The 16650-nt window shown below is 39.8% G+C and overlaps 1 protein-coding gene across 4 annotated transcripts in view; it reads right to left on the bottom strand.

Moving 5' to 3' along the window:
• Window positions 1–2567: 2567 nt before the first annotated feature.
• LOC107552129 (kelch-like protein 20) overlaps window positions 2568–16650 on the bottom strand; it is a 19133-nt gene continuing 5050 nt past the window's right edge. For 2 of the 4 annotated variants that reach the window (XM_016233959.1, XM_016233957.1), the window contains exons 2-11: window positions 16090–16376; window positions 14275–14601; window positions 10940–11083; window positions 7862–8048; window positions 6553–6699; window positions 6294–6422; window positions 5744–5920; window positions 3970–4116; window positions 3725–3890; window positions 2568–3296 (exon numbers count right to left, since the gene is read on the bottom strand). In XM_016233959.1, the coding sequence (XP_016089445.1) occupies window positions 3125–3296; window positions 3725–3890; window positions 3970–4116; window positions 5744–5920; window positions 6294–6422; window positions 6553–6699; window positions 7862–8048; window positions 10940–11083; window positions 14275–14601; window positions 16090–16359 (1866 nt within the window). In that variant the 5' untranslated portion in view covers window positions 16360–16376 and the 3' untranslated portion in view covers window positions 2568–3124. The remainder of the gene's footprint in view (window positions 3297–3724; window positions 3891–3969; window positions 4117–5743; window positions 5921–6293; window positions 6423–6552; window positions 6700–7861; window positions 8049–10939; window positions 11084–14274; window positions 14602–16089; window positions 16377–16650) is intronic. The other 2 variants (XM_016233960.1, XM_016233958.1) reach the window with 1 other exon arrangement.

Here is a 16650-nt window from a genome sequence, read left to right as displayed (position 1 = left end):
GCTGGTCTGAGAACTTTTCGGCACATCTGCAGTTTTGTTTTTCCCTCGTTTATCATTTACCATCTAAATTTAGTTTCTTAATTATGATTTGTTTTGTGTATGTTAAGTTTTTGAAGTGTTTACTTGTCATTTTTTTCACTTTGCCATTGGATGAGCACATGTATATTTATATTATGGAAAGAAAAAAATTAGCTGTTTTTATAGTTTATATTTTTTAATTATGAGAATTCAGTTCATTCGTTTGGCATGCTAGAACATTTAAAAGAGTAGTTATGAAGTAGTTATATAAAGCAATCATCGTAAATACTTATGTATCCAGGATACATAATCTGCTGCATCCTTCTTTGTATAATTATATTGCAAGTATGCACTTTGCTGGTGATTGTATACTACTGTTAAAAATTTTGGGGTCAGTTTTTGAAAAAAAATCTGGCTGCATTTATTTGATTAAAAATACAGCAACAATTAAATTGTGAAATTACAATTTAAATGTTCTATTTTAATATACTTTAAAATGTAATCTTGATGGTAAAGCTGGTTTCAGCATCATCACTCGTCTTCAGTGTCACATGATCCTTCAGATATCATTCTAATATGCTGATTTGCTGCTGAAGAAACATCAATGTTGAAAATGTGCTGCTTCATATTTGTGGAAAAAAAAAGAGACTTTTTTCCAGGATTCTTTCATGAATAGAAAGTTCAAAAGAACTGTTTATTTTTAAATGTAAATCTTTTGAAACAAAAACTGTCACTTTTTAATCCGTTTTTTGCACCCTTGCTGAATAAGAAATAAAAAAATAAAAAAAAAACATCATGCTGACCTCAACAGTACTGTGTGTAGAAAGAATGCATCGGTGTTGGGATATACTATATCACAAATACATATAAATAAATAGGGTTAGTTCACCCAAAAATTCAAATTCTGTCATTAATTACGCGCCCTCGTGTTGTTCCAAACCCGTAAGACCTTCGTTCATCTTCCGAACACAATTTAAGATATTTGTGATGAAGTCTGAGGGCTCTCCGACCCTCCCATAGACAGCAAGGTAACTACCACGGTCAAGGTCCAGAAAAAAGTACCAAGATGATCGACAAAGTCCGTGTGACATCAGTGGTTCAACTGTAACGTTACGAAGCTACGAGAATACTTTTTTTGCGCAAAAAAAACAAAAATAATGACTTTATTCCACATTTTCGTCTCTACTGCGTCACTTGTGGACGCGCGTTCACGACAGTACCATGATGAGAGCGTGTGGCGCCACCACAGATTGTGAATTAAATTGTGAAATTACAATTTAAATGTTCTATTTTAATATACTTTAAAATGTAATTTTGATGGTAAAGCTGGTTTCAGCATCATCACTCGTCTTCAGTGTCACATGATCCTTCAGATATCATTCTAATATGCTGATTTGCTGCTGAAGAAACATCAATGTTGAAAATGTGCTGCTTCATATTTGTGGAAAAAAAAGAGACTTTTTTTCAGGATTCTTTCATGAATAGAAAGTTCAAAAGAACTGTTCATTTTTAAATGTAAATCTTTTGAAACAAAAACTGTCACTTTTTAATCCGTTTTTTGCACCCTTGCTGAATAAAAAAAAAACTAAAAAAAAAAAAACATCATGCTGACCTCAACAGTACTGTGTGTAGAAAGAATGCATCGGTGTTGGGATATACTATATCACAAATACATATAAATATATAGGGTTAGTTCACCCAAAAATTCAAATTCTGTCGTTAATTACGCGCCCTCGTGTTGTTCCAAACCCGTAAGACCTTCATTTATATTCCCTTTGTCGATCATCTTGGTACTTTTCTGGACCTTGAACGTGGTAGTTACCTTGCTGTCTATGGGAGGGTCGGAGAGCCCTCAGACTTCATCACAAATATCTTAAATTGTGTTCGGAAGATGAACGAAGGTCTTACGGGTCTGGAACAACACTAATTAATGACAGAATTTTCATTTTTGGGTGAACTACCCCTTTAATTATTATATCTGAATGAATCCAATCTTTCAGATTGTAATATGAACCATAAATTTAGCAATCTGATTCACATTGTACATGTATGCATAAACTGATCATCATTTATTCTTCCTTTTTATCTCAGTGTCTTAACTAAAAAAAAAGTCTTAACTAAGAAAACCAAACAAATAACGAGTCAAGAAAAGATGGTAAAATTGCAGCTTTCATTTAGGTTCATTAATCATACTGAGGACAATCAAGTTGCATTGTGGGATACAGTACCCAGCGCAGTGTGCTCTGTTATATACTAAACATTTTGGCAAATGTAGAAGGTCATTTTGGTATACATACATACATACTGTGCACAATACGAAGACTAATTACGGATTTAAAGAGATAGTTCACCCTAAAGAAAATTCTCTCATCATTTACTCACCCTCGAGTTGTTCCAAACCTGTATGACCTTCATAACCAAACAGTTTTTGGTCCTCATATTTATTTTTTTTCATTCTACTTCTTTTCTTCATATTATGGAAGTCAACAGGGACCAGAAATTGGTTACCAACATTTTATGTTCAACAGAAGAATCTCATACAGGCTTGGAACAACCTGAGAGTGCGTAAATGATGACAGCATTTTTTGGGTGAACTGTCCCTTTAAAGAAACTCAGTTAACATGTTTCAGTGTATCTGTGCTAATTACTCCATAAAGCTCTCAGTACAACAAAAAACTTCTCATAAATACAACAACAAAAATCACTATACAAAACGTTTCACTACAACACTTTGTTAGAAAACAAAGGAGTACGTTTAGAAGTCACAATCATGAGGTGCTCAGCGCATGGAAGGAACCCTGTACGTCACTTGAACATCACATTGAACTGATACTGTGGAGACTCTGGGATGGCAGCACACTCGAGCTCACACACACAGACAGACTCACAATCACCACAGATATCATCAATCCATCCAGCCTCGCACCGTGGCAGTGGGCCGGACTGGAGAAAGCATGAGTGTTTTCTGAAGACCCTCCAGTGTTTAGGTCAGACCTTTTCCATTCTTAAAAAACCCACGGAAACTGTGGAGGAGCCGGGCGCTCTGAAAGCTGCCCCCTGGCCTTCCGTCCCGGCCGGCAGTGATGCAGGTGGAGCCCTAGTGCTCTCAGTCCACAGGAAACTCCGTCTCTGTTGCAGTGCCAGGATGGCTGCCCACGTGAGTGTCCTTCCTGAGCTGCAGCGAGACACAGCTCAGCCAGCTGCGGCTGGTGGGCATTTCCCCGATGATCTCCCAGCTGTCCGATTCTTCACAGTACCGCTCTATAGTGTCATGATACCTGCAGGGGAAGTCAGCTTGCTCAGAAACTCCCGACGGACAGAAAGCGGACATAGCTAGCAGGCATCAGACTGAGTGTCGTAGGACCCTATGATCGGCCATTTTCAGTAAGAATGACTAAATAGGCTATGAAGTGTTTGTGTGCCTGCTATTGTGCGTTGAACTTGCAGTGCTATGTATCTGGTTGCCATGTCAACCCACATGCGCTTATTGCTGCTCTATGTAATCATAGTATAAACACAGTGAGTAAATTTGTACGTTTACTATAGAAAAGCTCAAATGTCTTTCTAAAATGTATGTCTGATACTGAGAGCTTGACATAGTGAAGTTCTTTGAGGACGGGTCAAAACTGCCAGCAGATGGGCATTATGCAACTATATTTAACGTAGCTATGAGATGGCGCGACTACAAACGTGTAGTATCTCTCACCTGTCCCATCCCTCTTCTCCTCCTAAAACGTAAATCTTTCCGTCCACCACCGCCACGCCGGGTCGATAGCGTCTCTCCTTCATGGGAGCACACATGGTCCACTTGTTGGTCTTAGGGTCGTAGCACTCCACCTTATCCGTGTTCTCGGTGGAAGCGTGCCAGCCGCCTAGAGAGGAACAACTGTGATCCACTGCTCTACAGGATAAGACTCAAATGGCTTGGGAAATAAAAGCCTCCATATTCACCTATGATGTATATTTTGCCCTTCAGGATGCAGGCAGCAGATCCAGAGCGGGCGATCTGCATGGGCGCCACCTCTGTCCACACGCATGTTTTCGGGTTGTACGCTTGTGCCAAGTTTGTGCCGTCGCCATCTTCTAAAACGGCACCTCCTGTGGTTTCAGAAAGGGAATATTACACAGCCCTTGGAAAAACTATTTCTGCAAAAACGACCTAATATAACCTACTTTGATTATGCCGAGTTAAAACTTTCTATCAAGTAGTTTTTTCACAAAATAAAAACGAAAATTTTACATATCAAAATATCAACAGCAATCGAAGTTCAAAAGTTTTAAAGGGATACTCCACCCCAAAATGAAAATGTTGTCATAATTCACTTACCCCCATGTCGTTGCAAACCCGTAAAAGCTTTGTTCGTCTTCGGAACACAATTCAAGATATTTTGGATGAAAACCGGGAGGCTTGTGAGTGTCCCATTGACTGCCAAGTAACTTACACTGTCAAGGTCCAGAAAAGTATGAAAGACATCGTCAGAATAGTCCATCTGCCATCAGTGGTTCAACCGTAACGTTATGAAGCGACGAGAATACTTTTTGTACGCGAAGAAAACCAAAGTAACGACTTTATTCAACAATTCGTCTCCTCTGTGTCTCTCCGCATCACCGTAGCGCCATTTTGGAGAATATGCGCTGAACGCAAGCAGCGTACGCTCTTCTGCGCTACACGGATGCACTGTTTTCGTTCAAATCAAAACGTAAATACACATTGAAACCACATCCTTGTGTCGCGGCTGAAACAGAAGAGTGTACGCTGCTTGTGTTCAGCGGATATTCTCTAAAATGGCGTTCTAAAATAAAGTTATTTTTGTTTTCTTCGCGTACAAAAAGTATTCTCATCGCTTCATGAAATTCAGATTGAACCACTGATGGCAGATGGACTATTCTGACTATGTCTTTCATACTTTTCTGGACCTTGACAGTGTAAGTTACTTGGCAGTCAATGGGACAGTCACAAGCCTCCCGGTTTTCATCCAAAATATCTTAAATTGTGTTCCGAAGACGAACGAAGCGTTTACGGCTTTGGAACGACATGGGGGTAAGTGATTAATGACAAACTTTTCATTTTGGGGTGGAGTATCCCTTTAATGACAAAAATAACTTTTCAGAATGTATAATTTTGCTTACAATCAACAAAGGAGTTGAAAAATAAGTTCAAATACTTTTCTGATGCTGTTTGGATGTAGCAAAACACCCACAGATGTAGCAGAAAACATCTGCGCAATATTTGCATTTTCTTCTGTCACGGACCATTATTCTAACCTTAAAATCTGAATTATGCATAAAATGTCTTCAGAATCATACATGTGAAAATCAGCTGATAATTGAACAAATAGTTGTAACCAGGCTCAGAGGAAGATAGGAATCGTGTCTTAGTGGCAGTTTTTTGGCGATAAATGGATGATTCAATACTTTTCTCACCTTACAAATGCTGTAAAGTGTTAATATTTTGTGAGCAAGTGTGACGTAAAACAGGCACTGTTTGTGGTATCAGCACCCCAAAATATTAATACATTACCAATAATTCAGATATTTAAGAGTATGCTATTTCTGCACTACAAGCATTGATTGGCAGTGTAACCAGTGCGCCTTTTAGACATTTATTGTCTATATTTACATTACATTCTGTGTTAAACATCAGGCCACATGCTGTCCATGTAGTTGGAATCAAATGTTCATTCTACAACGGTGTCTGGAGCTTAAGTTGGAGGAAGTCTGCTACCTGTCACATAGAGTAATCCATCCAGCGCCACCACAGCTGGACTAGTGACCGCCATCTTGACCGATTCCATGAACTGCCATGTGTTTGTCTGTGGATTATAACACTCAACAGAGTCCAGACGAGAGCGGCCTTCCCAGCCGCCCACAGCAAACACATATCCATCCAACATCACCAATCCTGAAAAGACAGGACTCTTGAACACTCTTGTTCATTTCAGGACAACAGTATCTTCTTTATTTCCAAACAATGGTAAGAAATAAGGCAGGGTGTGATGCTGCATTCCACCCCGAGTTGGAAGTGACCATGAAAAAATTCAATTGCCTGATATTTTGAAAATGTAAAAAAAAAAAAAAAATGGGAATGCGATCATTAGTTTTGCAGGTGTTCTACAATCAACAAAAAATGTCTCCTTGCAAGTTACGTGGAACTTTGACTCATTGGAAACAAAGTAAACACTCCACTGCACTTTCCCATCTTTTGGGGCTGAACTGAACGCAGCATAAACCACCTGCTCTTTTGTATACGTTTGTACAAATTTGGTGGCCATTACCCAGTTCTGATCTCGCCACGTTCATGGGTGCCATCTCGGACCAGGAGTCAAAGCACGGGTCGTAGCGCCACATCTCTCGACTGGCCGAGCCGTCTGGAAACTCACCGCCAGCCAAATACAGCATGGAGCCTGAAAACAGCAAAATCATGACAAACGCATGAATATTTAATATACCGCCCAGCCCTAGCTATCAACTAACCATCACTGAGCAATTGACTCAGGAAGTTGACAGCAATGTCACATCCTTTAACACACTCACCAGACACGACTAAGCCGTGTTTGCTCACAGCGAAGGGCAGGCAGGCCAGACTCTTCCACTGGCTGGTGAGGGGATCGAAACTCTCCACGCTGCGCAGCACAACCTTATCATCCTCGCCTCCGACGGTCACAATCACCTCAGCCGTGCCTGACAGAGACAAACACACAGCAGCCACTGGATGATTACACTCATCAAGAAGACACTGTGCTTGTTCCAGATGAAAGCATCCCAGGATGCACCTCATGATGTTGGCTGAGAGAATGTCAAGAGCAAATATAAGAGTTCTGACATTTATCACAGAGCAGGGTTATCGTGAACACTTAATAAAGTTTCTATGACCGTTCTAAATGTGGAAAGTAGTACTAATGATTAAATGCATCAAAACGTTTGACTGGCCATTCACTAGGTTCTAGAGCACATCAGGCTGCCCCTTATCAGTCCGTACTACATTCACGACGTCATCGAGACTCTGGACGTTGTGAAGGAATCGATCAAGTGCCAGAAGCTGATCTCTGAAGCCAAGGACTATTTACTACTGCAGGACCGCAGAGGAGAGCTGTACGGCCCCCGAGCTCGACCTCGACGCGCAACAGGTGACCACAGTCCCTAAACCTGTCCTGCTATAACAGCTTCCTAAGTCGGGCTTTTTTGTCATTGTTATAAGACCGATAGCTGAGCTAAAGTTACTGAATGCAGTTTGTCACCATTGAGAAAGTGAGCGATAAGTATGAGAACAATTAATATTTAAAGGGATAGTTCACCCTTTATCTGCTTACCCCCAGGGCATCCAAGATGTAGGTGACTGTTTCTTCAGTAGAACACAAACGAAGATTTTTGAACTCAAACCGTTGCAGTCTGTCAGTCACCACAATGTCCAACATCCGACGCGTGTACGTGCTCTGGCATAGTAGACATAGATATATATATACGTAGATGCCTCATTAGTGACTGTTTCTATGGGCTGTGGGAATCTACTTATATATATCTATGTCTACTATGCCAGAGCACGTACACGCGTCGGATGTTGGACATTGTGGTGACTGACAGACTGCAACGGTTTGAGTTCAAAAATCTTCGTTTGTGTTCTACTGAAGAAACAGTCACCTACATCTTGGATGCCCTGGGGGAAAGCAGATAAAGGGTGAACTATCCCTTTAAATATTAATTGTTCTCATACTTATCGCTCACTTTCTCAATGGTGACAAACTGCATTCAGTAACTTTAGCTCAGCTATCGGTCTTATAACAATGACAAAAAAGCCCGACTTAGGAAGCTGTTATAGCAGGACAGGTTTAGGGACTGTGGTCACCTGTTGCGCGTCGAGGTCGAGCTCGGGGGCCGTACAGCTCTCCTCTGCGGTCCTGCAGTAGTAAATAGTCCTTGGCTTCAGAGATCAGCTTCTGGCACTTGATCGATTCCTTCACAACGTCCAGAGTCTCGATGACGTCGTGAATGTAGTACGGACTGATAAGGGGCAGCCTGATGTGCTCTAGAACCTAGTGATGGGAGAAACTTTAAAGTGCCCCAATTATGCCATTTTTAAGGTTCCTAATATTGTTTTGGGAGTCTCCTACAATAGCATTACATGCATGCAAGGTCAAAGAACGCTTTCGTTTTCTCAAAATATGCATTTAATATCACCTCAGTTTCCAGCGATTCTCAAACGTTTCGTTCAAAGAAGTTTTAAGATTCAATCTCTCTAAACCACTCCTTTCCGTGAGCCTGCTCTGCTCTGATTGGTCAGATGGCCTAGTCTGGTGTGATTGGTCTACGGCGTACAGCGGGTGTCGGAAATGATACAGCCGTTTCCATAGTTCTGTATTTTGATTAAAAAAATGCAAATATCTATTATTTATCATACTTGTGATCCAGTGGAGTCAGCCGGTCCAAATAAACAGGATACTGATCCATCTCTCAACAGCAAGCATTTAGTGAATCCCGCGTTGAACTCCCTGAGATTAGAGAAGCAGTCGTCAGTAAAATGACGTGTTTGTGGGCGGGGTCAAGTTGTTTGCTGCCGGACAACGTAGAACATAGGCGGGAATTATGCAAATGTCTTACCCTGTGACATGCAGCCGTAACAGAAGTGGGATTCGAACTAACGACTTGTTTAGGCTGTAGAGAGTCGATTCTTTATTTTGGGAGACAATAACTTTATTTCTGTCAGGACCACTATTGTCAAAATGATAGATACTTAGCATAAAGTTTGGTGGTATGGTTCTGTTCTGGGCAAAAACCTCCCTGCCCATCCATGCAGCCTGTCATGAATGAGCAGGGAGAGCAGCAATAATAACCCCCCTAGGGTTAACAGAACAGAACAAGGCAGATATCATTAATGTACTTAATGATATTTAAGTGTAACACTTTATTCAAGATAAAGGAGTCTGATTAGCAAGGAATATCAGAAAGTCAAGTCCTGACTGTGGCGAAAGGAGGAGCTGGGGATGGAGGAGGGTAATTTGCTCTGGAGCAAGCTGAAAAGCTGCTGAATAATACTGAATAGAGCTTATATAGGAATGCTGCAATAGGTGTCGTATTCCTATAGGTAGATGTGATCAGCTGAGAATCAGCTGATGCAAGCTTGACTCACGTGACCAGCCAAAACTAACACTAACGCTTAATTTATCGTGCATTTTCGACTTTACAACTTTGCCCATTGACTGCCAACTTTGCTTACATTCACATACAGCTACATTACACACTGCATGAAAGGCACTATTGGAAATGGCATAATAGGGGCACTTTAAATGAACTGAACCAATCGCTTCGCAAAATGAGTCACCGTTTGGACGGTTTCTGTTGCAAATGTTTTATTTAAAGTGTAATCTATATATATATTTAATATGCGTTATTTTAGTAAATCATAGGGCTTGTTTTGTTTGTTTTATGGATAGCTTGGTTAAATAATGGCAATAAGTGACTATGAACTCTTCCTTTTTATTGTACAAATGTGTCATTAAAAAGGTTTACAAATTTAAATGAAAACTTTAATTTCAGTTTCAGTAAAAAATTCATTTCAGTGCATGATACAATCCAGCATATACTCAATAGAATACAGTCTCCCATAATGCAATGTGTTTGACTTCATTTTAGATTTCCTGTGTGACGAATGAACCAGACGCAATATATAGCACAATATTGCACAAAATCTGATTAAAATGCATCAAATAACATTTAATTTTGATAAGTGAATAAAAATGTATCAATTGACAAATAAATAAAATCTGGTCTCTTTGGAACGCTTGAATTAAACCACTCAACTCATATGAACTACTTTTCCAATGCGTTTATGAATTTTTTAAAGCATAAAAATTTTGATGGATTTCAACGAAGGGACAAAAATCTCTCAAGGTTTGAAGCGACATGAGGGTATGATAACACATTTTGAATTTCTGGGTGAACTATCCCTTTAAACCAAATTATGAGTAATAGTGATAATGACACTTGTCTTAGCAAACGCTACTGATCGCAACTTAAAATCAATCCTGTTCATTCAGAACTGCTTTACATTCCCATGAGATTTGCAATGAGCTTTTCTCAAGAGCTGTAATTTAGGTCTAGTCTTTAAATAACTGCATAGCAACAATGATATGTAAACACCGCAATCCGATCCCAGGGCTAGATTTTCGCTTCTCGCACATCCCTGTGAAGAGACTTTCGCAGGCTTAGTTAATCAAAATGCATAAAGGCGGCTAATCCCAGACATCTGCTGGAGCTCCATCACCACCCACTCTACTGAGATCATAGTACAAACCTCCCATGGAAACACCACTCAAAAAACCACCAATACGTGGAGCTTGCTAACACAGTGTCTAACCAGGACTAACACAATAAAATGATAAGGGAAATGTTATTTCGCCTAGCTGCAACCTTAGACTTTAAACGCAATGGAAATGTCTATTACATCGCAAGTCTTAGTCTTATAGTCAAAGTCTTCTGAAGAGACACTTTACATAATGAACAGATTTAATTTAGGTTTTTATTCACATATCAACATTGATCAACATGCATACATAAAGCACATCGACTACGTTAAATAATAGCTAAACTGTACTCTACGAAAAGGTCTGAAAACTGATACTTCACAGCGTGACTTCTTAGCGGAACTGAAAGAACACAAGCTATAAAGCTGCAGATTTGTATAGCATTGCAGGAAAGTGGAGTAGATTGCATATTTCTACATTTTGGATTTCGCATTGTTTGCGATGTTGAGTTTATGTTATAAAAAAAGATGCAGCAGAGTGTGACGTTATATCATGTCTTAAGAAATTCTGTGTGTTCAAAATGTCTAGTTGTGACCGCAGCATAAGTGATAGAGCATTACTAGAGTGCATCAATGGAGAATTAGAATCAGTTGGGTCTCTTCCTGAATACATAAAGAGGTTACCTTCTCGAAGCTCTGTCTGCGTGAGGAGTTCTTCTCCAGCCAGACAACAGCCGCCTCAAACACCGTCTCCTCTTTTGGCACGTTCAGATGGTCACTGGAAATGATCTCAGTCAGTTTATCGGCACAAAGAGACAGAAACTCCTCCTGATGAGGTGAAATAGAAGAGAAAGAAGGCATAAGTGCATAGTATAATGAACAAGGACACTTAGAAACCTCATGTCATGAACATTTAGAGTTAAGAGAATCAAGGCTGAAATTACCACATCACATCTTATTAAAACTGAACACTCCAGAGAGAATTTCCACAAATCACACTGTTTTTTTTTTTTTTTTTTCTCTTCACTAATAATGTTCGTCAAGTGCTCTTGTCTGCTTACACAGATGATAGAAATAACTACACTAGAGGATACAGTAGTAAAGGTGCTTTAAGTGATGTTAGAATATATGTATTTTCCACCACTTTAAGCCATTAAAGGGGTCATATGATGCGATTTCAAGTTTTCTTTTCTCTTTGGAGTGTTACAAGCTGTTCGTGAATAGATAAGATCCCTGAAGTCGCAAAGACTAAAGTCTCAGGTCAAAATTACAGAATTAAGAGTTGTATGGAGGCCCATGGGCATCACATGGTGTGTGTGTGTGTGTGTGTGTGTACTTCTGTCAGGTACACAGGCTTCTTTCTACAGCTGTGATGTCACTCTGGATAGAATCAGGTCAGTCAGTTCCTCCAAGGAACCGAATAGAACACAGCGAAACAGAGAGAAAGAAAAAGAGAGGCTTTGCCAGCGATTGAGAAACTGATAAAAGAAAAAGGAAATTCGCAGTATGCCCTTGATGAAAATAGAAAGTTGCACCCTTTCCGTCAGAAGAATAGAGGCGTGAGGTTATAAAGCAAGTGTGCTTAACATTAAAGGGGTCATATGATGCGATTTCAAGTTTTCTTTTCTCTTTGGAGTGTTACAAGCTGTTCGTGAATAGATAAGATCCCTGAAGTCGCAAAGACTAAAGTCTCAAACCCAAAGAGATATTCTTTATAAAAGTTAAGAGTTAACCACGCCGTCCTAAAACGCCTCGTTCTAACATGCCTCCACATGTCTACCTCACTATGTGGGAAGATTTGCATAACGGCGCCCAAATGTTCACGCAAAGGCGGCGGCGTAACTTTGATTCTCGCTGTAGTATTGTTGCCGCCGCCACCATGTCGTGAAGACGCTGTGTGCTTCGTTGTGAAAGCGAAACTACTTTGTTTGGTCTTCCAAAAGAGGACACGACTAGAAATCAGTGGTTAAGTTGTATTTACAACACTGTTCCAGAACAGTTCAACCCAAATATTCAGATGTGTGCAGCACATTTTATGGAGGACTGTTTCCTGATCCTGGGAGAGTAGACTACAATGCCAGCTGTTCTGACTCACAGACTGTAAGTACATTTTCATATTTAAAGGATTTGCCACTGATGATTCAAACACGAGTTTTGAGCAGTGTAGAGTAGCACTTGTTGTTTGTCATTTCTCCGATCACAAATGCAGACATGGTTTATGTTTACGCGGCGCGATGCAACGCAATGCGTAAAAAGACAGTATAAGTCATTATAATCCGTAATTATGTCCCCACTGGAAGCTACAAATGCCTCGTTTATAATGGGTTGTATTGGTTTTGTCAAAAAAAATATATATATCGGCAATCTCAAAACTGGCTCTAACCTCAATTAGAGTGGGAATAATGGCTACATTAACAACAAAGCCATGGCGCAAATTTTTGGATTGATGACGCTATATGCAACATTACCACAGTTCCACAGCTCTGACCAATGAGAGGACAGTTTTACTCACATATGACTTGTGTAAATACATTTTGGCATTGAAATGTTGTCAAAGCAAACCGAACAAAGAAGAAAATGCAACGTTGTAACAATTTAAGTCCCTTTTCCACACAAAAAAATAAATCTAACAATCTACAGGTCTGAATATATGGCAAGTAGCTTAGAATACTTTACTAAATGGGCAAGGGACAAGATCTGCGTGACTCTGACAAGTGGCGAATAGTGATGGCTAGACGACTGGGTCACAGCATCTCCAAAACAAGAAGTCTTGTGGGGTGTTCCCAATATACAGTGGTTAGTACCTACCAAAAGTGGTGCAAAGAAGGATAACCGGTGTTAACCGGTGCCAGGGTCATAGACACGCATAGCTCATTGATGCATGTGGGGAGCAAAGGCTAGCCCGACTGGTCTGATCACACACAAATTGCTGACAAACTTAATGCTAGCCATTATAGAAAGGTGTCAAAAGACACAGTGCATCACAGTTTGCTGTGTATGGGGCTGCGTAGCCACAAACTGGTCAGAGTGCCCATGATGACCCCTACAAAAGAGCCTACAATGGGAACATGAGCATTAGAACCGGAAGAAGGTTGCCTGGTCTGATGAATCACGTTTTCTTTTAGATCACATGGATGACACGTGTGCAGAGGCAGACAAAGTACACAGGTCCATTACTTAAGTGAAAGTACAGATACTGCTGGTCAAATATTACACTCCTTATTACACTGATAAAGAAGAAAATAAAATCAAACCTTTCCGAAAACCACCCCTGCTTTCCAAAACCTGCAGAGGCACCACACTGTACAGTTAAATAAAGTGAAATGTGAAAATAAATATGTCGATTGCGATATTACATTTAGATCTGCTCAGGTTGCAGTAAAGATTTTTTTAACGCATTGTTTTTGCTGCATTGAGCATTATAATCAATCACACATGTATCTGCAGAGCATGTGAATGCAATGGCCAATCAGAGGAATTTAGATAAAAGAATATGACTTTTGTAATGTATTCCGTCAGTTAATATATTATGTAATAATCTTTATACAATAATCAACAATTATGATCGTCATAATATTGCAGCCCTAGCCTATTAAGAGTTCCTGTTATTTTAAATGTATAATTCAGATGCTCTCTGTAGGCTACTTAAAATTGCATAAATCTCATAACATCATGCAACTGTTGTGTAAATCCATTTATATCACCTTTGAGCAGCATTAAACAGTCTGTGTAAATACACATAAATGCCATGTCAGATGTTGATCAAACAGGTTGCTAATTTGAATGAATGAATTGATTAAATATAGATATTTCATGTAAAACACAGATACATTTAATAGTATAATTATAAAAAGTTGCATTTACAATTGTAAAAGTGCCCCAGGAAATAACTTCCACGGGTCAAATATTGCCCGTTGACGCAAAAAGTTCAATTGTGACCCTGACAAGGCCCTGCTCTGGTAACTGAGCATCCCTTTAAGAGCTCATCTGAAGTGTAACGCTCCTGCGGTCAAGTTCACCTGTTGGCAAACGGTGCTGAAGTGCTGCTGGATGTATTCCATGCTGTGCCGCTCCAGCTCTCGGCACGAGTGCGCCTCGGCGAAGCAGTGAATGCCCACACAGTTCATCTCGTCCATCTGGCGCTCCATGAACCTGCAGCAGGCCTCCCGCACCGCCATCACGTCCAGCAGATTGGCGGCCGCCAGGAGCGCCTGCACGTTAGCCTTGGAGATCACCACCTCCGCCGTGTAGGCGTAGCTCACCAGCATGCCAATCATCTGGGGCTCCACTCCGTTGATGGCCACCCGCTCCTGACGAGACTCCATCAGGTCGGTGGAGAACATGGCCTGTGCCAGCAAAACACCACAACTTTAAGCATCGATTAGGGAGTTATTGATCCATGAAGAACAGTATATGTATTAGATGTATATTAATAATTTAATAGATACAATAATGGAAGTTTTTTTTTACTAATTTTTTTAAACTTTACTCATCTATATTAGCAGGAATCTCAAAATCAGATTTGCATTTTAGATTAAAATACGTATGTGGGTCAAAGATGAAAAAGGGTTTAAGCATAAAAACAATAAGTATAACACTGCTTTAAATTGTTGTTGTTTTTCCCCAAATAAAAATTTTAACATTTTCTGTTAAATTTAATTGCATACATTTTCCCCTGATTTACAGAAGAGACCCACTAAAATGTCATTGTGTAACAATCTTGTCAGGCATATTTACACCAAAAATCTATTTATGACATATTAAAAGACTAATAACTTTCACCCCAAATACTAATTAATTGTAATTGTACATTTTTTAAATGTGCCACTATCCTAGGTTTTGCCCATTTGTCAGTAAGAATGTTTTACTCATTTAAAACACCATCAAATTTAATATGCGTCCTTATTTTTTATATATATTTTAATATGTACAAGTCCGAATAAGCATGTTGTTTGAATTTTTAGATAAATATTGTGTCACACTGAATGACAATGTAACATTATTTCAAACACATTTTGACATTTTATTCTCCAAAAACTTATCTGAAACCTTAAAAGTAGACACTTTACTTACATTTAATGTGCTTTCTATGGACATAAAATCACTTTTGTAAATGTATTTTGATGCGGACATTCATTAATGACTTAATGTCTTTGACCCATGTATATATAAAATCAGTTTTGCATTTTAGGTTTTGTTGCATTTTAGATTAAAATATATATATATATATTTATTTATTTTAATCCACTGATATAAAAGGGTGTTTTGGGAACTTTTTTGCAGGGTTTGAACAAATAGCCTGTAAAAAACAAAGGATTGCTTAACTTTTTCTTTTCTGTGTTGATTCTAGGGGAAATATGCAGAATTTTGCATATTATAGAGCACTCATGTTACATGGGAAAACAAAATTATATGAAAATATCGGATATAGTTCTGCCAAGTTTAGCACTGGCTATTATTTAGGTCAAGGACTGTTCCTTCCTATTAGGCAGCCTTTTGACAGAAACTAGTGCTGGGCGGTATGACCAAAAATTTAGATATTTGTGGCGGTCAGTGTGGATATTGTGGATGAGTTCTTCTGTGTCCTCACGTTCTATTAGTTCTACAGCTTCAGTTTCTGAACTTTCACGCTTAGTAACACATGCAGCTGCTCCCTCACCACAGTGCAACAGTGAAAAGGGACCCCTTTCAAACAGTGTCGCGTTCCGAACGTTGTTTAAGCGACATACGGCGTATTGCGGTATTTTAAAAATTCATATCATAACAAAAATAAAAACTGGTATTCGGTATGAACCGGTATACCGCCCAGCACTAACAGAAACCGTGATTATTACCTGAAAATAAGAGCTGAAGGAGGCCAGTACAATACGGTGGCAGGGAAACTCCTGGCCTCCGCAGCACAGAGTCACATCGCAGAAAGCTTTATTGAGCCGTAAGCTGTTCAAGCCTTCCAGCACTTTGTTGGGATGCCGCGCTTCCACAAACACATAGTCCTCGCTGTCCAGAGACGACAGTGGGAAAGCAGAGTCCTCCACAGAGGGAGACGGAGGGAGCGTGGAGGTGGACGGAGAGGTGGCCAGCAGATTCACTGCCATTATTTCCATCTCGACACTCAATCAGGCTGACAGAACATATGAGAAGAGCATAAAAATGAGTTCAAGTAATGCAACATCCTATACACCACAAAAAACAGCAGTTTTGAATCCTTGTATAATAAATATGCATGTAGGCTTTTGACCTCATATTATTTGAAAGGCTGAATGGAATGTGTGTGTGTGTCTGTCTGTCTGTCTGTGTCTCTGTGTGTGTGTCTGTCTCTGTGTGGGTCTGTCTGTCTGTGTGTGTGTGTGTGTGTGTCTGTCTGTCTGTCTGTGTGTCTGTCTGTCTGTCTGTCT

Source organism: Sinocyclocheilus grahami, unplaced genomic scaffold (assembly GCF_001515645.1).
Source record: "Sinocyclocheilus grahami isolate Dianchi unplaced genomic scaffold, SAMN03320097.WGS_v1.1 scaffold441.1, whole genome shotgun sequence".
Classification (NCBI taxonomy): Eukaryota; Metazoa; Chordata; class Actinopteri; order Cypriniformes; family Cyprinidae; genus Sinocyclocheilus; species Sinocyclocheilus grahami.
The sequence above is the reverse complement of the archived record's forward strand: the minus strand, read 5'-3'. Positions and strand labels throughout refer to the sequence as shown.